This window comes from Mirounga leonina, unplaced genomic scaffold (genome assembly GCF_011800145.1).
Source record: "Mirounga leonina isolate KUSES-001 unplaced genomic scaffold, KU_Mleo_1.0 Mir_170, whole genome shotgun sequence".
NCBI classification, from domain to species: domain Eukaryota; kingdom Metazoa; phylum Chordata; class Mammalia; order Carnivora; family Phocidae; genus Mirounga; species Mirounga leonina.
The window spans coordinates 12,106,421-12,130,850 of NW_023270433.1; the positions used below are offsets into that span (position 1 = coordinate 12,106,421).

A 24,430-nucleotide genomic window follows, 5' to 3' on the forward strand; every position below is an offset into this window, starting at 1 on the left:
CTGTTTGGGTTTTGTGGACATTGCTGCTGTGAACATTGGGGTGCAGGTGCCCCTTCTTTTCACTACATCTGTATCTTTGGGATAAATACCCAGTAGTGCAATTGCTGGGTCATAAGGTAGCTCTATTTTTAATCTCCTGAGTCCTCAGCTTCTGTTGGGAACACCAGGTTCCAGAGTGTTTGTACCAGCTTGCATTCCTACCAACAGTGTAAGAGGGTTCCCCTTTCTCCACATTCTCACCAACATTTTTTGTTCCCTGTCTTATTAATTTTAGCCATTCTGACTGATGTAAGGTGGTATCTCATTGTGGTTTTGATTTGTATTGCCCTAATCACAAGTGATGTGGAGCATTTTTTCATGTGTGTGTTGGCCATTTGGATGTCTTCCTTGGAGAAGTGTCTGTTCATGTCTTCTGCCCATTTCTTGACTGGATTATTTGTTTTTGGGTGTTGAGTTTGAAAAGTTCCTTATAGATCTTGGATACCAGCCCTTTATCTGTAATGTCGTTTGCAAATATCTTCTCCCATTCCGTAGCTTGCCTTTTAGTTTTGTTGATTGTTTCCTTTGCTGTGCAGAAGCTTTCTATTTTGTTGAAGTCCCAATAGTTCATTTTTGCTTTGGTTTCCCTTACCTATAGAGACATGTCTTGCAAAAAGTTTCTTTGTCCAAGGTTGAACAGGTTGCTGTCTATGTTCTCCTCTAGGATTTTGATGGATTCCTGTCTCACATTTAGATCTTTCATCCATTCTGAGTTTATCTTTGCGTATGGTGTAAGAGAATGGTCCAGTTTCATTCTCCTGCATATGGCTGTCCAGTTTCCCCAGCACCATTTATTGAAGAGAGTGTCTTTTTTCCACTGGATATTCTTTCCTGCTTTGTCAAAGATTAGTTGACCATAGAGTTGAGGGCCCATTTCTGGGCTCTCATTCTGTTCCATTGATCTATGTGTCTGTTTTCGTGCCAGTACCATGCTGTTGACCCTGGTAAGATTTTATTTATTTATTTATTTGACAGAGAATAAGAGAGAGAGGACAAGCAGGGGGAGTGGTAGACAGAGGGAGAGGGAAAAGCAGGCTCCCCACTGAGCAAGGAGCCCAATGCCAGGCTCTATCCCAGGACCCTGGGATTATGACCTGAGCTGAAGGCAGACACCTAACTGACTGAGCCACCCAACATCTCAACTAACTGGAATTTAAATAAAAACTTTTTTTTTTTAATGTAGGAATCCTTGACTCCTACCTTTCTCTCAGACTCCTCTCAATTCATCAGCAATTCTTGTCGGTTCCAACTTACAGCCAAATACAGTATTCACCAAAATTTTACTACTTCCTCTGCTACTATTCCAGCCTATCATTTCTTAACTGTACTGTTGCAGTAGCTCTTAGGGGGTCCCCCTGCTTCCACACAGCCCCCTTCTCCAGCCAGAGTGATCCTTTTTAAAGCTGAATCATGTTACTCTTCTGCTGGGAAGCTTCCAAGTCTATACAAATAATTCACAGTAAAAATCAAATCATAAAGCCTAAAGGACCTAGGCCCTGTTGGCTTTAAAATTATCCATCAAAAAAAAAAATATATATATATATATATCTCCTCCTGCTCTTCTACATGCTCACTCCCCTTCAGGGGTGAATCTCATTTTTGTTGCTTGGACATAGCTGGCATTGTCACATCTCAGAATGTTGCAGTTGCTGTACCTGCTCCCTGAAATACTTTTCCTGCAAATGTGCCAGTGGCTCTGTTCCCTGATGCCTTCAATTCTTTGTTCAAATATCACCTTCTGGGTGAGACCAGTTGTCATCACACCACTTAAAGTTGCAGCCTGTCCCCTGCATGCCTGATTTTTCCACAATACTACATTTTATATCACTTAAAAACCATGAAACTTACATATTAAGTTTATTTTCATTGTCTCCCCACTAGAATATAAGTTCCACAAAAGGAAAATATTTTTGTCTGATTTGTTCACTTCTAGAAATTTCCATAAACAATAGACACATTTAGCTTTTTCTTTTCTAGAAATCAAGTCATGCTGTTTGTGAAGCAAAAGATAACTCATTTTCATAACCTAGATTAAGAAGGCATAAGTAAGCTGTCCCCACAAAGAAAGTTCTAGTTAAAAAAAATATATATAGCCTACATTGGTTTAGGGAATTTGGAAATGAGATTTAATGCACTATGCTCCTCTGCTGGGTTTTTGTCACAGGCAAAAACTGATTTAAGGATAATAAAGCCAAAATCTTTACAATATGTTTAGATTTTAGGAAACAATCAGACACAATGTTAACTAGCAACTACATTACAAATGCAGCCATTCTCAACTTTATTACTCTAAGCACTTGCAGGCACACATACTCTTTTTTTTTTTTTAAGATTTTATTTATTTATTTGACAGAGGGAGAATGAGAGAGAGAGCACATGAGAGGGGGGAGGGTCAGAGGGAGAAGCAGACTCCCCGCCGAGCAGGGAGCCCGATGCGGGACTCGATCCAGGGACTCCAGGATCATGACCTGAGCCGAAGGCAGTCGCTTAACCAACTGAGCCACCCAGGCGCCCCACAGGCACACATACTCTTTATAACTACAGGACATGATAGACAAAAGGACAAAGAAACTAAAATGTTTATTGTTATCTCATTTACATAAATTGATACTATGAATTATCATTAAATTTCATATTAGCCATTTTTTATACAAACAATAACATTTATTTGCCATTTTTTATTTTAATTCCAGCATAGTTAACATAATGTTATATTGGTTTCGGGTGTACAATTTAGTGATTCAACAATTCTATATATTACTCAGTGTCACATTAGCCATTTTATTTATTTTATTATTTTTTAAGATTTTATTTATTTATTTGATAGTGAGAGACACAGCAAGAGAAGGAACACAAGCAGGGGGAGTGGGAGAGGGAGAAGCAGGCTTCCCGTGGAGCAGGGAGCCCGATGCGGGATCATGACCTGAGCCGAAGGCAGACGCTCAATGACTGAGCCACCCAGGCACCCCCACATTAGCCATTTTAATGACTTTTTGTTTATCTAAAACCATGTTCCACAAACCTTCATACTAATTCAACTGTAATGGTCCATATGTTAATTGTGTTCTAAAGACAAGTAGCAGATCACATTTGAGAATTCTTTTTTTTTAAATTTTATTATGTTACATTAGTCACCATACAATACATCATTAGTTTTTGATGTAGTGATCCATGATTCATTGTTTTCGCATAACACCCTGTGCTCCATGCAGAACATGCCCTCCTTAATACCCATCACCAGGCTAACCCATCCCCCCTCCAAAACCCTCAGATTGTTTCTCAGAGTCCATAGTCTCTCATGGTTCATCTCTCCCTCCGATTTCCCCCCCTTCATTTTTCCATTCTTTCTCCTAATGTCCTCCATGCTATTCCTTATGTTCCACTAATAAGTGAAACCATATGATAATTGACTTTCTCTGCTTGACTTATTTCACTTAGCATAATCTCCTCCAGTCCCATCCATGTTGATGTAAAAGTTGGGTATTCATCCTTTCTGATGGCTGAGTAATAGTCCATTGTATATATGGGCCACATCTTCTTTATCCATTCATCTATTGAAGGGCATCTCGGCTCTTGAGATGACAGTTTGGCTATTGTATACATTGCTGCTATGAACATTGGGGTGCATATGGCCCTTCTTTTCACTACATTTGTGTCTTTGGGGTAAATACCCAGTAGTGCAATTGGTGGGTCATAGGATAGCTCTATTTTTAATTTTTTGAGGCACTTCCACGCTGTTTTCCAAAGTGGCTGTACCAACTTGCATTCCCACCAACAGTGTAAGAGGGTTCCCCTTTCTCCACAACCTCTCCAACATTTATTGTTTCTTACCTTCTCAATTTTTGCCATTCTAACTGGTGTAAGGTGGTATCTCAATGTGTTATCATCATTAGCCATCAGGGAAATTCAAATCAAAAGCACACTTGAGAATTCTTATCTTTTCAGCCTGGTATCAAGTGTTAAGGGGCAAGAAGGTATAACTTATACAAAATGCAATGTTATTCAGACCTCTAATCTTAGTCTAAAATTGTTTCTCTTCTTCAAGAGGAAACATAATGTGTAATCTTCCTTCAGAAAAAGAAGTTCATGTATTTTGATATCATGGCAAGTCATTCTTATCTCTTCAGATGGATAAGGAAGTACCTTAAGGTGTTGACTTTGCAAAAATGAGAGCTGCTGATAATGCCACATACCAAGGGTTATGTGAAAATAACGAGGACATGAAGAGATATAGCTAAAGCTAAGGCAATAGGTTATGGAGATCATAACCTGAATATTTTTATTTCAGTGGGTTCTAGAAAAATAGGCAGGGAATACAACCAGGCAGGGGTCCAAAAAGGGGAAGAGACCATTGAAATCAAGGAAAATGTGGAGGGCACCAGAAACAAGGACAGTCACTGTATCAGTTAGCTTTTGCTGCCTAACAAACCATTCCAAAACTTAGTGACTTAAACAACAATCATTGTTTATATGACAATTCCATGGGCTGACAATTTGGGCTGGGAATGTGCTCAGCTGGATGGGGCTTCTTGTCTGGGTTTGGTTCTGTTGATCTCAACAAGGGCTCACTCATGCCTCTGCTGATACCTACCAGGCAGGTCACCTGGGAGCTGTTGATTGTTAGCTGGAGAATCTTGGTTCTCCTCCATGTGGCCCCCATCTTCACACAGCCTAACTTGGACTAGTTGACATGGTGGTCTCAAGGTTCCAAGAGTAGCAGCAACAGAGTCTATGTAGGCTTGGAAATCTCACACCACTTTCACTGACTCTATTAGTCAAAGTTAACCACAAGTCCTGCGCAAAGGACTCAGTGGGTAGGGAAAAAACCACACTTGCAAGGAGGGGCTGCAAAGTAACTTGGCCATTTTTGCCACTTCCACAATTTTTCAAGGTGATGTCCCTGGAGACATCACTAGGAAAATTTAGAACATGGTATTAAGGAGGGTACATGTTGTGATGAGCACTGGGTGCTATATGCAACTAATGAATCATTGAACACTGCAAATAATAATAATAATAATAATAATAAACTTTATTTTTTTCTGATCCAACTTTAATCTTTTTTTTATTATGTTCAGTTAGCCACTGTATAGTACATAATTAGTTTTTGATGTAGTGTTCAAGGATTCATCAGTTAAGTATAAATAAATAAACTTTAAAAATTAAAAAAATAAAAAATAAAACTTTAAAATTTAAATAGCAAAAAAGGATTAAGTAATGAGAAGTGAGTAAACAACTCAATATTGTGCATGACAAAGTTTAAAAAAGTGATTATGCTTTTCTATTAAAAAATTAAAATTAAAAAAAGAACATGAGTGAGTAATGGCTACTTGGCAAAAATAATTTTCTTCCTATAGGGGCGCCTGGGTGGCTCAGTCGTTAAGTGTCTGCCTTTGGCTCAGGTCATGATCCCAGCATCCTGGGATCGAGCCCCGCATCGGGCTCCCTGCTCTGCTGGAAGCCTGCTTCTCCCTCTCCCACTCCCCCTGCTTGTGTTCCCTCTCTCACTGTGTCTCTCTCTGTCAAATAAATAAATAAAATCTTCCAAAAAAATTAAAAAAATAATAATTTTCCTCCTATAAAGTATCCCCAGAGCTAATTTCATGTCCCTGTTCTTCAGGGTATAGATAAAGGGATTTAACATGGGTGTCACCACTGTATACATAACTGAAGCAATTATGTCTTTGACTTTGGAATTGTTTGATGAAGGAATGAAGTAAATCATGCAAGAGTCCCATAGTACAAAAACACCATGAGGAGGTGGGAGCCACAGGTGGACAAGGCTTTGCAGATCCTCTTGATGGAGGGGACTCTCAGGATGGTTGCCCCAGTGTGGATATAAGAGCCCAAAATAGCACAAAATGGCAGGAAGGCAAACACTCCCCACTCAGTGAAGATACCTAGCTCATTGAGGGAAGTGTCTGAGCAGGTCAACTTCAAAAGGGTAGTGAGATCACAAAAGAAATAAGGGATGGTATTGTCAGCGCAGAAGGACAGGTGGGACAGGAGAGTATGCAACAGGGCATTGGGGACACAAGAAGAGCCAGGATCCAGCCAACAGTAAGATACACAGCTCTTCCCTCATGACAGTGATGTAGTGGAGTGGCTGACAGATGGCCACATACCTGTCATATGCCATCACTGCAAGAAGGAAATTGTCAAGACAAACAAAAAGTATGAAAAAATACATCTGAGAAATGCACCCCACATAGGGGATGGATAAGTGTTGAGTCTGCATGTTACTGAGCATCTTTGGGACAGTGACAGATGAGAAAGAGACATCAGAGAAGGCCAAGTGGCCAAGGAAGAAGTACATGGGCGTGTGGAGGCAAGGGTCCAGCCTGATGAGAAGGATGATGAGCAAGTTCCCCAGCACTGTGGTCAGGTACATGCCCAGGAACAGGGTGAAGAACATGCCCTGCTGCTCTGACTGGATGGGGAGCCCCAGGAGGAGGAACTCAGACACTCTGCTCTTGTTCTCCCTCTTCATTGTCTCCTTAATCCTGCTGGGATAAAAGGAGTAGGAAATATCAGGGACTGAGATATGGTGGTTATCATAACCGTGTGTACATTACAGCCCCATGCTTTTTTTCCTGGAGACTGTGTCAAAATTGAGATATTTTGCTGTCTGAATCTTCTGTCTGCCCCCTTCTGGTCACAGAATGCATCAGATTTCCAACAGCAAACAAGATTTCCTTCAAAAGAGACCAGCATAAATTTCTTCAGTTATTGAGCCGTGTTCCAGATGCTTTCTTGGCACTGAGAATAAAACAGAAAATAAAACATTCAATCCTCTTCCTCCTTGGAGTTCACAATGATTGAGCACATTTTAGAGTATTGATCAAGAGCTAGGGCTTTGTAGCCAAAAATCTTGAATTGAACTCCAACCTCAACAATTTACTACCTGAGTGGCCTTGGGTACTTTGTCTATGTCACTGTGATGAGAGATCCTACTCTTCACCATTCTGCTGTTCCTGCCCTTCATTCATTTGGCAGAAAATCCTGGGCCATGTTTGGAATTGTTTCAGGGCTTCAAAATTACCCCAGCTACATATATTCATATATATGATGACCCTATATTTTATTATCAAAGCCAGGACACTTTAAGAGTGAAAAGAGAATTACATAATAATTATACCAGAACAACAAGTCTACACCAAGATGTTCCTGGGCAAACCAGAATGTACAGTCACCTACTTATACCACACTTTCTAATTTGCAAAGGACTTCCACATGTACTTACTTACATTAATTAGTAAACATTTATTGTGTGCCTGTAAAGCAGGCATTCCAACAGTTCTTTCATGTTACTATTATGGAAACAGGGGTGAAGTCACATACTCCAGCATGTATACTCGTTGATGGACCCTGATCTAAAGCATAGGACTTCTGATAGTCTTTACACTAGAGGCCAGGCAACTCCTTCACTGGGAGTTAAATCAGAGTTAGAGGCCACATACAGAAGCCCTAGAATGGAACCTAGTGAGACAGTATCATTCTAAGGCACAGGGATCTGATAGGAGAGCCTCTTCAAAGAACAGAGATGAACTCAGTCATCTCTGAGCTCATCTCAGTCAGTGGGACCGGAAGGAGGGCAGAGACTTAAACCTTTTGTTGATATGTGGCTGCCCGGTGACATTTATTGGATAAGACTTCTCTTTGGAACTCAAGTATTTGGGGGTGAGATCCAAAAGTTTTGCATCAAGTAGGATCTTCACATTCAGTGATTGGATCAGGAAGAATAGAACTCTGACATAAGCCACCCCCATGTGAAAGAAATAGCTGGCTACATGCCCAGGAAGGAGGAAGGGAAGCTGTCAGCTGGCTCTTTGGATGTTTTCTCTGCCTTTGCACAAAATACTCTATAAACAGTCAAGAAATGACTAGCAAGTTTAAAAATCTCATGCATTTAGGGAATAATCAGATGCTAGCACCCATTTAGTGCATGCTTATAATATGCCACATATTGTGTTGAATACTCCCATCATATTTTACAGTTCAGACTTCTTAGCCTTACAGAGATCGAGCCCAAGGTCCAAAATGAAGTTTTGAAAATAGGATATTTGAATCAAAATGTGTGTGACACCAGAGCCTAAGCACTTAACCACTGCCATGTTCTCAAGAGTAGAAACACAGCATTATGGAAGGCCAATGAAGAAAAGTACCCTTGGAGCACTGTGGAGTCTTCAGATCACATGGACAAATGGCTTACAACCTGGCTTGAGGATGACTGTGCTTGGAGCTGCCTGTCTCTGTCTGAAATAAGAGGAGATAAGACATAAGAGGAGAATGTAGCTATGAGTGTTTATCCAGCACACATACCCATGCACGTACACACACACACACATTGCCTTATCATGGTTTTAGTTCTCTCCCTTCTATACCCATTCTAGGTTAAAATAGAGTGTGAGTGTTTTATACATGAAAACTCACACGCGGCCACACACACACATACACACCATCATAGACCTCAGACCTATACTCATCCTCTTCATGACCTATACTCATTCTAGGTAAAAAACAAACAACAACAACAACAACAAAAAAAAAAAACAAAAAAAACAGGGTTTGTGTTACTTTTACATGAATTTACACACAACTGATAAATAGAACACTGTCACACACAATATAATACATAAACATTACAGTCATCCAGACAAAGCACAACCCACCCAAAAAGCACACACTGAATACACACAGGTACACATGCAGACATGTGAACATACCATACACAGACATAAACCTAAACACCATGTGCATACACAGACATACACACATATACCACCAAGAAGAGTTTTCCCTCCATAATCTACTGAACCCCTTCCTATAGGAACAGAGTTGGTACGTGAGTCAGTTAACCACTAAGTACACTGGATTATACAAACAACACAAAAAACACACACATGCATACACATTCTTGCATAAACATGCAAGTCCAGTGCCAGGTGGTGATTCTCCATCTTTTTCTGCCCTGAGACACTCCTTGGTGAGCTCAGACACCTCTGGTCAAGGTTATTTCCTGAGCCTTCACTTTCTGTTCAGGAGATCCGGTATTCAAAGAACAAGTTCTTGACCTAGGGACCTTTTGAATGTTTCATCCCTGTTTTTGAGTGGCAGAAAAATGGGCAAGAGATCCCCATTCAACAACAAGATTAATACCCAAAGGGAGACAGTATGAGCTTCTGATGAGAGAAGGAGCCTATGTGGGCTAATTGCTCAACTTCCTGCCTTCCCCTTGGGAGGTAACCCTTGAAGGGACTAGAGGGGCTGAGCCACAAGTCCCAGGAGAAGGTGTCCTAGATGTCGATGTTGATGACATGGGAAGCGGAAGTGACCATGGCTTCCTTGGCTTCTGAAATAGCTACAGCACAGGGTCAGCTTTTCTATACCTCGCAGAATGGCCAAGACAGGGTAAGGCCTGGCCCTTGCAGACTCCCACATCTCAGACCTAGCTTCCATTAGAGCAAGCGTTCCACTGCCCTCTGAGGGCTTGCAGGTCTTCCCATTCCCCTGAGGTACTCTGCAGGCCAGGGGCTGAGACTTGTTCAGGAAGCAGTCAAGTGGTGAGATTGATCCCAGGGCATTAGACACAGACTGACCTGAGATCAGTACCAGCTCTGCCACTGGGTGTCCTAAAAAAGGGACTTAAGTTCTGCTTCCTCAGATCTACGGCAGGTGGTAACAGTACCTTGCCTGCAAGGCTATTGTGAGAGTCAAAGGAGATACTGTGTGCAAAAGCACTAAACCCAGACAGATTCCTAAAGACTAGTTGGCCTAAGGGACTAATATCGTAATGAATTTGCCAAATGTAACATTCACTTTAATAACTGTTCCAGTGAGTAACACACCAACCCAAGTCTTCATTTAATTTTAAATTATGATAGTAATAACTAAAAGCAGACTGTCAATGGGAAACAGGAACACAAGACTTTACTTTTCATTTTTTACTTTTGATAAATCAGACTAATGGTAAGATATGGCACCACAGAAATATATATATATATAAGAAAGAGGGAGATTTTAACAATTGGCTTATGCAACTGGGTGTTATACGAATACAATGAATCATGGATCACTACATCAAAAACTAATGTTGTATGGTGACTAACATAACATAATAAAATAAAATTAAAAAATTAAAAAAAACACAATTGGCTTATGCAAGGGGAAGGAGTTAAGATGGCAGAGGAGTAGGGGACCCTAAGTTCGTCAGGTCCCTGGAATTCAGCTAGATAGTTATCAAATCATTCTGAACACCTGCAAAATCAACCAGAGATCTGAGAAAATAAATGCTGCAATTCTACAAATAGAAAAGTGACCACTTTTTGGAAGGTAGGAGGTGTGGAGACTTGAATCTGGAGTGATATGTCGGAGGATAGGTCAGTGGGAAGAAGGTTGGCTTAAGAAGGCTACACAAAGTATTATAAGTAGCAGAGCACAAAGTTGGAACTTTTAGAAGTCTGCTACAGTGGAGGATGTCCCTGGCTTAAAGGTGCTCAGGTGGCGAAGCGGTCAGAATCCCAGGTGGGACAGCATGGTCTCAGGATCCCCGGGGTCACAAGAAGAACAGGAGTGTCTGAGTGTGGCAGAGTTCCCAGGCATCACAGCGGGGAAGCTGGCTGAAAACAGTGAGTCTTACCACCAGCTTTCCGCTTAGTGTTGCTGTAAACTGTGAACTGCTGCATGGTCACACAACTGCTCTCCAAGCCCAGCGAGAGGCAGGAGTATGGCGGGTGAGACCTCCCCTTCTTACCCCAGGGGTAACGGCTGGAGTCCGCACCACTGGAGTCTACAAAATTTAGCAAATCTGAAACTCAGTTGCATGCCTGGGATAAAAATGCTAAGTCACAGGCTGGACAAACACAGAGTTCTGATGGAAAACAGCAAGACAAGAGTGATTAACTGCTTTTCTGTGAGGGCTCACTGAAGAGTGGGGGGTGCGAATTTTCAGCTCTGGGGCTAGAGATCAGGGAGTTGCCATTTTCATCCCTCCATCTATGCTGAAAGCCTTCAGGGAGCAAAACAGCACCACATAGTGCAATCTGGAGCTGCTTACACTGAGCCTGGCCCCCTGGCAAGGGAGAAGCATTTCCACAAATGCAAGGGCACCTGAGAATCAGCACAACAGGTCCCTACCCCAGAGGACCAGCAAGAACAACTGGCTAGCACCAAGTATACCAATCATAGAGAACTGCAAAACTTCAGCTCTTGGGGAAAACAGTATATAGCATTCATGGGATTTCTTTTTCTTTAGTCTTTCAGTTTTATTATTTTCAGCTGTTTTCTTATTTTTTCAATTCTTTCTTATTCTTTTTAATTTTTATTTTCATATACATGTTAATATATATTTTATTTTTGGTTTCCATTCTTTGTATTTATATATATATATATATAGTGTATACTGCTGTATATATGGTATATATAATATATAGATATATATAGATATACTAAAACATATATAAGCTTTTCTTTCTTTCCTATTTGGGGATCTAGTTTTTTTTTTTTTTTATTATGTTATGTTTTTTTTAACAAGCTGACCAAAATATACCCAGAATCTAGTTTTCTAAGAGAAAAGAAATAATAAAGATTAGAGCAGAAATCAATGACATAGAAAGAAAGAAAAAAAAAACAACAACAGTAGAATTGATCAACAAAACTGGGAGCTGGTTCTTTGAAAGAATTAATAAGATCAATAAACCCCTAGCCAGACTTATCAAAGAGAAAAGAGAAAGGACCCAAGTATATAAAAATATGAATGAAAGAGGAGAGATCACACCAACACCAAAGAAATGCAAACAACTATAAGACAATACTATGAGCAATTTTATGCCAACAAATTAGGCAATCTGGAAGAAATGGATGCATTCCTAGAAACATATAAACTACCAAAACTGAAACAAGAAGAAATAGAAAATCTGAACAGACCCAAAATCAGCAAGAAAATTGAAGCAGTAATCAAAAATTTCCCAAAAAACAAGAGTCCAGGCCAGATGGCTTCCCAGGGGAATTCTACCAAACATTTAAAGAAGAAATCATACCTATTCTACTGAAACTGTTTCAAAAAATAGAAATGGAAGGAAAACTTCCAAACTCCTTCTATGATGCCAGCATTACCTTGATCCAAAAACCAGACAAAGACCCCATCAAAAAGGAGAATTACAGACCAATATCCCTGATGAACATGGATGTCAAAATTCTCACCAAGTTACTGGCTAATAGGATCCAACATTACATTAAAAGGATTATCCACCATGACCAAGTGGGATTTATTCCTGACCTGCAAGGGTGGTTCAACATCCACAAATCAATCAATGTGATACATCACATTAACAAACAAACAGAAAAAGGACAAGAACCATATGATCCTCTCAAATGATGCAGAAAAAAAAATTGACAAAATGCAGCATTCTTCTTGAAAAAAAACTCTCTGCAGTGTAGGGATAGAAGGAACATACCTCAATATCATAAAAACCACATATGAAAAACCCACAGTGAATATCATTCTCAATGGGGAAAAACTGAGAGCTTTTCCCCCTAAGGTCAAGAACATGACAGGGAGGTCCACTCCCACCACTGCTGTTCAACATAGTACCGGAAGTCCTAGCTTCAGCAATTAGACTACAAAAAGAAATAAAAGGCATCCAAATCAGCAAAGAAGAAATCAAACTTTCACTCTTCACAGATGACATGATACTCTATGTAGAAAACCCAAAGACTCTGGCAAAAAATTGTTAGAATTGATACAGGAGTTCAGCAAAGTGGCAGGATATAAAATCAATGCACAGAAGTCAGTTGCATTTCTATACACTAACAATGAAGCAGAAAAAAGAGAAATCAAGGAATGGATCCCATTTACAATTGCACCAAAAACCATAAGATACCTAGGAATAAGCCTAACCAAAGAGGTAAAGGATCTGTACTCTGAAAACTATAGAACACTTATGAAAGATATTGAGGAAAATACAAAGAAATGGAAAACCATTCCATGCACATGGATTGGAAGAGTAAATATTGTTAAAATGTCTGTGCAACCCAAAGCAATCTACACATTCAATGCAATCCCTATCAAAATGCCATCAGCATTTTTCACAGAGCTGGAACAAATAATCCTAAAATTTGTATGGAACCAGAAAAGACCCCAAATAGCCAGAGGAATGTTGAAAAAGAAAACCAAAGCTGGAGGCATCACAATTCCTGACTTCAAACTGTATTACAAAGCTATAATCATCAAGACAGTATGGTACTGGCACAAAAACAGACACATAGATCAGTGGAACAGAATAGAGAACCCAAAAATGGACCCTCAATTCTATGGTCAACTAATCTTCGACAAAGCAGGAAAGAATATCCAGTGGAAAAAAGACAGTCTCTTCAACAAATGTTGGGAGAATTGGACAGCCACATGCAGAAGAACGAAATTAGACCATTATCTTACACCATTCACAAAGATAAACTCAAAATGGATGAAAGTCCTAAATGTGATAGGAATCCATCAAAATCCTAGAGGAGAACACAGGCAGCAACCTCTTTGACCTCGGCCACAGCAACTTCTTCCTAGAAATGTCTCTAAAGGCAAGAGAAACAAAAGCAAAATGAACTATTGGGACTTCATCAAGATAAAAAGCTTTTGCACAGCAAAGGAAACAATCAATAAAACTAAAAGGCAACCTATGGAATGGGAGAAGATATTTGCAAATGGTATATCTGATAAAGGGTTAGTATCCAAAATCTATAAAAAACTTATCAAGGGCACCTGGGTGGGCTCAGTCAGTTAAGCATCTGCCTTTGTCTCAGGTCATGATCCCAGGGTCCAGGGATTGAGTCCCACATTGGGCTCTCTGCTCATCGGGGAGTCTGCTTCTCCCTCTCCCTCTGTCCCTCCCCCTGCTCATGTTCTCTCTCTCTCTCTCTCTCTCTTTCTTGCTTTCTCTCTCTCATTCTGAAATATATAAATAAAATCTTAAAAAATTTTTTGAAAAAATAAATGAACTTATCAAACTCAACACCCAAAAAACAAATAGTCCAGTTAAGAAATGGGCAGAAGACATGAACAGACATTTCTCCAAAGAAGACATCCAAATGGCCAACAGACACATGAAAAAATGCTCCACATCACTTGACATCAGGGAAAAACAAATCAAAACCACAATGAGATACCACTTCATACCAGTCAGAATGACTTAAATTAACAAGTCAGGAAACAACAGATGTTGGCAAGGATGCCCAGAAAGGGGAACCCTCCCCCACTGTTGGTGGGAATGCAAACTGGTACACCACTCTGGAAAACAATAAGGACATTCCTCAAAAAGTTAAAAAGAGAGCTACCCAATGCCCCAGCAATGGCACTACTAGGTATTTATCCAAAGGATACAAACATAGTGATTTGAAAGGGCACATGTACCCCAATGTTTATAGCAGCAATGTCCACAATAGCCAAACTGTGGAAAGAGCTGAGATATCCATCCACAGATGACTGGATAAAGAAGATATGGTATATATAGACAGTGGAATATTAATCGGCCATCAAAAAGAATGAAATCTTGCCATTTGCAATGATGTGGATGGAACTAGAGGGTATTATGCTAAGTGAAATAAGTCAGTCAGAAAAAGACAAATATCAGATGATTTCATTCATGTGGAATTTTTTTTTTAAGATTTTATTTATTTATTTGAGAGAGAGAATGAGAGAGAGAGAGCAGGAGAGGGGGGAGGGTCAGAGGGAGAAGCAGACTCCCCACCGAGCAGGGAGCCCGATGCGGGACTCGATCCTGGGACTCCAGGATCATGACCTGAGCCGAAGGCAGTCGTTTAACCAACTGAGCCACCCAGGCGCCCTCATGTGGAATTTAAGAAGCAAAACAGATAGAGCACCTGGGTGGCTCAGTCTGTTAAGTGTCTGCCTTCAGTTCAAGTCATGATCCCATGGTCCTGGGATCGAGCCCCGCATCAGGCTCCTTGCCTAGTGGGGAGCCAGCTTCTCCCCCTCTCTCTGCCTGCTGCTCCCCCTGCTTGCGCTCTCTCTCTGTCAAATAAATAAATAAAATCTTAAAAAAAAAAAAAGAAACAAAACAGATGAACATAGGGGAAGGGAAGGAAAAATAAAATAAGATGAAAATTGAAAGGGAGACAAACCATAAGAGATGCTGAGCTCTAGGAAACAAACTGAGGGTTGCTAGAGGGGAGGTGAATGGGGGAAGGATAATTGGGTGATGGGCATTAAGGAGGGCACTTGATGTAATAAGCATTGGGTGTTATATGCAACTGATAAATCACTAAATTCTACCTCTGAAACTAATAAAAAATACATAAAATAAATCAAAAGAATTGGCTTATGCGGTTGTGGGAGCTGGCAAGTCCAAAATCTACAAATGCAGACAGACCTGCAGGCTGGAAATTCAGGCACTCTTGAGCCAGAGTCTCTTCTCCAGGAAACCTCAGTTTTTGCTTATATTCTTAAGGCCTTCAACTGATTAAATAAGAGTAATCTCCTTTACTTAACATTATTCTATTTTACTTACATATTTTTCCTTTATAAAATATTTTACTTTATTTACTTAAATTATGTTCCTTTATTTAAAGTCAACTGATTGTAGATGTCAGTCTTATCTACAAAATACCTCCATAGCAACATCTAAATTAGAATTTGGCTAACTAGGTACTGTAGCCCCAGCCATCTTGACACAGAAAATTAACCTTCAGAAGTGGGGAGGTCAGAGTGCCAGTCAAGGAATCCTCACCAGGGAAGAATTATGGAGATGGAGTTGCTAAGGGAAAACAGATCAGCAACCAATAAGGGGTATTTCTCCATCTCTACAAACAAAGGAAATCAAGGATTTATGAGGAGACTGAATATTCAATAAAACATTCTAGTCCCTTGCTTGATTTTTAGTCACTTTTCAGTCCCAGAATCCACTCACTGATGGAGAGGCCACATCCCAAGGAGGAAGAGCCATGCAACACTATAGGGAGAATACCCATGATGATTCTCCCTGTCTTTCCCCAGGGGTACCTAGAGCTATTTACTTGGGCAGCTTTAAATGCAGAAATGTCATCATGGTTTCATTGTTAGAGAGGATGCATATGGGGACAAGGTTTTAAATGGATTACTGGTCCAAATCACTTATACAGTGGGTCCACTTAATCTGCAGACCCACTGTGTGATTTCACTAGTCTCCTAATATATAATTACAAAGATACACTTGGCAGTTGGCACATCCCCCACATTGGATCCCTTGCCTGTGGGAAGCTCCTGAAACTGCCCATCCGCAAGTCAGGGTAATAAATAAAAAATAATATATCCCAGGGGAATGGCAGAGAAAGCATGCCAGGGTGAATGTCCATTATTTCTCTCCTTAATTCACCACTTGAGTCCCTACAAAAACTAGACAGACCCTGGAAGGTGACAATGGACTATTGCAAACTCAACCAAGTAGTAGCCTCAATCTCAGCCATCCTACCAGATTGGTATATTTGCTACCGAAGACTAGGATGTGGCCTCAGGCACATGATTTGCAGCCACTGATCTGGTGGATGCATTATTTTCCACCCCTAACACATAAAAGGATCAGAAACAGTTTGCATGCACTTTGAGTGGAAATGGTATATGTTTTTCCTCAGGTCTCTGTTAACTCTTTTGAATTCTGTCATAGTAGAGTCCAAAAACATGCAGACAATCTGGATATCCCATAGAACATCACACTACTCCACTGTATCAATGACACCATGGTAATTGGACCAGATAACCAAGTTGCTAGCAAGTTGGAGCCTTAGCAAGACACAGTCTTGAGGGTAGAAGATAAGCACTGTAAAGATGTAGGGGATCCATGATATCAGTATCCTTTATAGGAACCAGGTGATCTAGGAGAGGGATTGGAAAGCTATGGCTGCATAGAATATGCCCTATAACCAGCTGACAGAGGAGGGAAATGCCTGAACATGGCTCACAAGTGGGTCAGCTCACTCTGTAAGTGCAGGTCAAAAATGGATAATGAATGTACTATAGCTCATCAAAGGTAGCCTTGTAAGATAGTCCTCAGCTTTAAGCTCTCTTTGGGGATGACCTCGGCTGAAATAAACTGCTACACCCGAACATCCTTCCTTCCAGGGCCAGCCTACACCCATGATCAACATGGGGATATAAAGAGCTGTCCTTGACATCTTAGCTCCAGAGCTCCCAGTAGGGTCAGCTGAGACCTTCATGAGGACTGTATCACAACCCACCTTCTCCCTCTGCCCAGCTCTGCTTCCTTCTCTCCCTTCCACAGTTGTGGATCCCTAGAGCACACTGTAATAAATATCCTGCAGGCTAATCTCCATCTGAAAGTCTGCTTCCTGGAGAACCCAAACTATAACACTCCCTACTCACCAAATACACACACACACACACACACACACACGTGCATATACTATCACCTTTGATTACCCTACACTTGAGGACACTAAAGCATGCCCTGGAGATGTTATGGTAAGTTTAAAAGGCTCTGGAAATAGTCAAAATCTTTAGAAGGTGGCCTCAGGAGTTCATGGTCCCCCTGAGAGCAGCTCCACTCATTTCTGTGGCCATTGTGATTTCTTTCAGAGCAAACTCTCTTGAGGAGTCGGGTTGGAATGAGCACACCAAGCACCCTCAGCCAACAAGGACCCAAAGGAGTCCAGGAGAGCAGAGGCAAACCCATGAGAAGCCCACAGGGTTTCCCTGACCAGGAGAGTTCCTGCTACAGTGAGTCTAGGCATCTCTGCCTTCTACAGTGGGGAGCAGAGAAAAACTGAATGATGCTGAGAGACAGAGGATGAGAAATAGACAAGGATTGAGGCAGAATCAGGAAAATACTATTTCCCCCTGGAATCTAGAGCAATCTATCTGCTTTTTTCCTTCTTCCCAACCGTTCTTGCTCATCACTGGCTAGAAAGTCAAAAGATCAGCTTTGACTGGTAGGTAAACATAACCAATTTGGGAAAGTGGTTCAGGAGAGAGAAAAGATTTTTTTAAACTGGGAACAGTGAGGAGATATCTGGATATAGAAAGTGAACACCAGCACACTGGCTGCCCACCTGACCATCCACCTCACCTGGGTACTTATTTCAGCCTCCTTTTGGCTCCTTTGGCTCCAAAAATCATATAGACACAATATATCAGATTTCAGCCTAACATTTAAGTCTGGCTTTATATTTTATGGCCACCCTCTTTGATCTCTGGGCCAGTGTATATTATTATCCCATGGTTTTGAGGAACCAGATTATCAGTAAGTGGATAAGGGGAGTTTAGTAGAAAAGATACACACACACACACACACACACACAAAATCCTCTTCCCTGACACATCCCAGACTTTTAGAACGATTCCCTTAGATTTTCACTTCCAAAACTTCCTTCCATTTTTGCCAAGTACTCAACCCAGATGAGACACAGGGGTATCCAACCTCACTTGATCACTTTAAATCTTCATCTCACGCTCCCCAGGCATCCCTTCACAAATAACTTATTTTTGCTGATGTATATTTTACAAGCCGTACTTATATGTTATGTTTCATTAGCTCTTTAGAATACCTAAAATCACTCAGTGCACAGGTGATAGAGGTCAAGTACACACCTCCACTTTGTGCTTCCAAGTCCAGTGCACTTTCTACCACTCTTGACTCAATACACACATAATGCACCAGCCACCCAAGACCAAACTGCCCCTTTTGTTGCCAATCAATCATGTATACTAGAATTTTCAAATTCTGCAATCTGTTCAACACAGAAAAAATAGATTTCCCATTGTAACAGCAAAGGTCTGTTTTTAATGTGGGACAAAAAATTTTAAGGAAAAAATGTGTGGGACATGTGTGTTTGATAAAATAGAAAACGATCAAGTTGGAAAAAAATAGATCCTGTGCATGATTGTTTCAGATATATATTATAGTTTTCAAAAATCTGAGAAGACACATAGTGGTTAAACCTTGAAATTCAGAATAGACCTGGGTTTGAAACTTGTTTCTGCCATTTACTTGATGTGTGAGTTTAGCAAATTATTGTTACTCTCTCTGTTTCCTCATCAGAAAAAAGTGGGAATTAATAATAGTTTATTTCTCATAAGTTTACAGTGAGGATTAAACAAATTTCCACCTGTATGAGATAAGAGCTTAATTATTGATTCACTCTCAGATTATTCAAAGCATGGACAAATACACCTTCTAGAAAAGCTTTGTAAATTCATATTAAGGTCAATTTGACCATTAGAGCATTAAAGTATGTGGGCTAGGGTTATTTTACTATTCAGATTCATTACTTTTGATAACATGTATAAATACCTAGTTGGGGAAAAAATCATTGGCACCAATGGTGATGGGGAAGAGAATACATCAAATATTTACTCTGTGGCATCAAATATTTATTCTGTTCCTGGAACCATTCTAAGTACTTTAAGCACATTATAACATGAAAACCTCAAAAAATATTATGGGAAAAATGTTAGTATAGCTATTCACAGATAAAACACTGAAATTTAAAGATATTTAATTACTTGCCTGATATTAACCAACTGGAAACTAGCCATTTAATTGTATGAACAAATTAGTAAATAGCCATTCTTTGAAATGTTATTAAAAACATGCCTATTGGGCGCCTGGGTGGCTCAGTTGGTTAAGCAACTGCCTTCGGCTCAGGTCATGATCCTGGAGTCCTGGGATAGAGTCCCGCATCGGGCTTCCTGCTCGGCAGGGAGTCTGCTTCTCCCTCTGACCCTCCCCCCTCTCATGTACTCTCTCTCATTCTCACTCTCTCAAATAAATAAATAAATCTTTAAAAAAAAAAACATGCCTATCCAATATGCCCATTCTCAATGTCTAGATGAATAATTTAAAACACTTTGTAGGCATGAGGATATCTGAATCTATGTTGTTCATGGCAGCAAAGATTTAGAGGACATTTAGGGAAACATAGTAAGTCAAGTGAGCTGCATGCATACAATGGAAAGAGTTAGAAGAAAAGAACCAGAACATTGAAAGATATCCAAAGAATTATATAGAGAGAGGGAAAAAAAAACCAGAATGTGATATATGCCACGTATTATTGCAGTAATTATTGAAGTAAATGGAAGTAAAACATACCTAAACAAAACAATAATATCTTTTTCAACAATATATACATAACTAAATAAACAAATGGATGCTGGCATGGAAGGACATAAGCTTGCTTAATGGTTGGATATCCAAGATGTGGGAACATGATCTGACTTAGGAAATGAGAGGAAAAATAGGTAGAAAGTAAATTTAAGACAAGGATTTATATGGACTGATACTGAAAGGTTGACCTTCACTAAGGAATATGAGCTTCTAAATAAGTACCTCTAAAGATAAACCAAGTATGACAGTAAAACTTTGTTGACCTGGGTTCATTATTCCTCTGATTTCCTTGTTGAATATTTCATCAAATCTCCTTTTTTGGAAAGGAGGTTCAAAGATAAAGCTTAGCATGACATAACTGAAATTTTGTTTTGATATAGACAGAGAAAAATGAAACCATCTAATCTAAAATAAATTCCCAACCCTACCTTTGTCAGTCTCTATCCTCTTATGTGGTTTATTTTTCTTTATAGAAGGCAGAACTATCTGATGATAGATAGATGATGATGATAGATACATGATAGATAGATAGATGGTTGGATAGATAGATAGATGATAGATAGATAGATAGATAGATAGATAGATAGATAGATAGATAACAGATCAATCCTCCATGCCAGGCTTGTCTCTGCCTTTTTCATAATGGTGTCCCTACTCCCAGAGAGTATTTTTCACAAAGTAGGTGCTCAGTAAACAATTATTTTTAAGATTTAATATTAAGCTGAATTAGTTAAACTTTGTTTCTAAAAGAAAATTCTTCTTCCAGATGTCCATGCTGTCAACACCAGAAACATGTGAAGTCAGCAAGCTGAGAAGGGAGGGCAGCATCAAGGACCACAAATCTGACAACTTGTCCACATGGTAGCTAAGGAGTGGAAAGTAAAGGAAAGCTTTATGGGTGGAAAGTAAAGGTAGGTAGAAACATACTTATTGGCTTGTTTGTGATTACAGTTATGAAAGAAATGTGTGTGTGTTAAATGGTAAGATTCTCTGTTTAGTTGGCTCTGTGACCATGGAAAAAGTCAACCAAACCAGTAGTGTCTCTGAGTTCATCCTCTTGGGACTCTCCTCCCGGCCTGAAGACCAGAAGCCACTCTTTATCCTCTTCCTCACCATATACCTGGTCACCATAATAGGGAACCTACTCATCATCCTGGCCATCCACTCTGACTCCCAGCTCCAGAACCCCATGTATTTCTTCTTGAGTTTCCTGTCCTTCACTGACATTTGCTTTACAACAACCATTGTCCCCAGGATGCTAGTGAACTTCCTGTCAGAGAAGACCATCTCCTATGCTGGGTGTCTGACACAGATGTATTTCATTTATGCTCTGGGCAACACTGACAGCGGCCTTCTGGTGGTCATGGCCTTTGACCGCTATGTGGCCATCTGTGACCCCTTCCACTATGTCACCACCATGAACCACCACCGCTGTGTCCTGCTGGTGGCCTTTTCCTGTTCATTTTCTCACCTCCACTCACTCCTACATACACTCCTACTGAATCGTCTCAATTTCTGTGACTCCAGTATTATCCATCATTTCCTCTGTGACATCAACCCTCTGCTAAAATTGTCCTGCTCTTCCACATTTGTCAATGAAATTGTGATAATGTCAGAAGGTTCTGTTGTTTTGGTGACCCCCTTTCTGTGCATTACTTTCTCTTACATACGAATTTTCATCACAGTTCTTAAGATACCCTCAGCTGCTGGGAAACGCAAAGCCTTTTCCACCTGTGGGTCTCACCTCACTATGGTAACACTCTTTTATGGAAGCATCTTTTATGTCTATTTACAGCCCTTGTCCACCTACACTGTTAAAGATCACGTGGCAACACTTGCCTACACAGTTCTGTCCTCCATGCTAAATCCTTTTATCTATAGTCTGAAAAACAAAGACATGGAAAGGGGCCTGAGGAAGCTGATGGCCAGGAGGAAGTCCTAGCCAGAACCTCTGGGAGCATGTTCATGAGGGTCTCTGCTCCTCTGGACCCTGTTTCTGCTGGTCAGCAGGTGTAATCGTATCTGTCATGGATGTTGGGTTATATCAATGTTGTTACAGTTGCAGCCATCAACCACTGAGACTATTATGATTCAGTAATTGGCTCAAGGTCAACCAAGTTCCTGGGTTCCAGTTTTCACATATCTACCTCTCTCTTCTTCCTCTTCTCCAGGAAACCACATCTTTTTCATTCCCTCAACTGCTGTTGAAACCTCTGTTTTCCACAAAAATTTGTGGAACTAATTCATATCTATTCAATGACTTTGATTCCCTTAGTATCCTTCTTACTTTAATGAACTTTTGTAATCAGTTTTGCTAGCTTTTTGGAAGTCATTACAGTAATTTAGGAAAAGAAAGAGAGACAGAGACACAAAGATTGAGAGTTTCCTAAATTTGAAACTTCCACCAAAGAAAAGAATGTGTTTGGCCTGTCAGTTTATACAGGGATCATGCCTCTTCCTTCTTCTCTATTACTGACAGCAGGATATTCTGGTCTCTATAGTGAACACAAGCCCAACTCTTAGCCCCGATTAGCTAAGTGACTGAAATTCAACACACAACTGAACCTATGAACAGGCCAGTGTGCAAGGGCTGGAGTTGCCTCTGGGTCCTTACCCTGGTCATCTGGTGTTTGTCCTTCATAGGCAATTGCTCCTCTTCTGCCCTCTCTTCGCTTCAACTCCCCTTAGTAATCCCTCAATTTCTACCATCCCTACCGCTCTGAAGTCTGTCTGCTTCCCAGGGAGATTTATTGTAGGTACTTAGAATTATTCTCAGTATCTTTTGAAGAGAGAGTTAAAGCCCATATGTGAATGTTGAAGGCAGATATAACTAGGAGCTTCCAGAACCAAACATAGAGGCTCTGGGATGTAGAGTCATCTAGTGCTACCGGCCAGGACTTGTTTCTGTTTGCTTTTGTTTTCATTCTTTATTTTCTATTACTCTCTCAGGTATTTTAGACTTTGCTGTATTTTCTATCTTAATATTTTTGCCACTTACTATTCTGTATCATTTCCAGAGATATTACTCAGCAGCTCTCACATGGGGCCTGTGAACCTGAATTTTAATAAACACCTCCCCCCGCAGAGAAAACTAACATGGCCTTACATGAGAAGCTGAATGTTTGAAAATTTCTGATCATTCTTTATCTCAATGTTTGTATTTCTAGGACTCATGCCCTAAAGTAACAGTATATCAAATTATCAAACTGCATGTACACAGACACTTATTGATTACAGCATTGTTTGTAATAGTGAAAAATTAGAAACAGTCTAAATGCCCATCAGTAAGATAAATGATGGTTCAATTTTTCCATAGAAATAAATAATATGTGGTCATTATAAATAATGAGGCGTATCTCTATCACTGCCCTGAAAAGCCATTATGAATGAAGAGCAAGTTGCAAAATAGAATGCTTAAGAATAAACCTGGGTGCTACATGCAACTAATGAATCATTGAACACTACATCAAAAACTAATGATGTACTATATGGTGGTTAACTGAATATAATAAAAGAAAAGAATAAGCCTATTTTTAAAAAGAATAAGCCTATTAATAAATGATAAGATACTTAATAATAAATCTGTATTTTAACTATGTATGTGTATATAATGATTAAGTGATATTATATATTCAGTAAAGAAATCTCCCATTGAAAATGGTTAATTCTAGGGGATAACATGGAATAAGAAAGGAGATGATGTTTGCTTTTTAGCCTCTACATATCTGGAATATTTGAATTTGTTAAAATGGGACATATATTTTTTGTAGAACTAATCACTAAGTAAAATGTAACATAATTTATTGCTCTGTTATTCATATCATTGAATAACATGGAGTTTGCTGGGGATTCTCTCACCCTCTGCTCCTCCCCCTGCTCTCTCTCCCTCCCTCTCTCTCTCTCTCAAATAAATAAAATCCTTTTTAAAAAGTAATAATATTATGTCGTGGTAGGAAAAGGTTGATATAAAGGTGGTCAGATCACCAAATGGACCCTCTATTCAATGTCCTAATTCTTATTTTGGAGAAGCAGATAAAGAGGAGACACTCCATGTCTGAAGCATCTCGCCTCCAATCTATAGTTGCCTTTTATTACTATCAACACTTTGGCCTTGGAAGAGAAAATTTGATCATTTTTTTCCAAGAATGGGCATGGCCATAGACCTCTGACAATATCCCTTGAATAAGTCTGGGTGAGGTCCAATGATTTGCATTTCTAACAAGTCCCCAGGTAATGCTTATGTGCTGATTTAGAAACAATGCTTAATATCTAACAACCAGATATCA

General features: G+C 39.9%; 1 protein-coding gene and 1 pseudogene across 2 annotated transcripts in view; one reads left to right on the forward strand and one right to left on the reverse strand.

Moving 5' to 3' along the window:
• Positions 1-23,418, forward strand: part of LOC118017723 (olfactory receptor 1L8-like) — a 224,418-nt gene extending 201,000 nt beyond the window's left edge. For both annotated transcript variants that reach the window (XM_035015879.1, XM_035015878.1), the window contains one exon: positions 20,911-23,418. In XM_035015879.1, the coding sequence (XP_034871770.1) occupies positions 21,157-22,086 (930 nt within the window). In that variant the 5' untranslated portion in view covers positions 20,911-21,156 and the 3' untranslated portion in view covers positions 22,087-23,418. The remainder of the gene's footprint in view (positions 1-20,910) is intronic.
• Positions 1,610-6,657, reverse strand: LOC118018125 (annotated as a pseudogene).
• Positions 23,419-24,430: the final 1,012 nt, after the last annotated feature.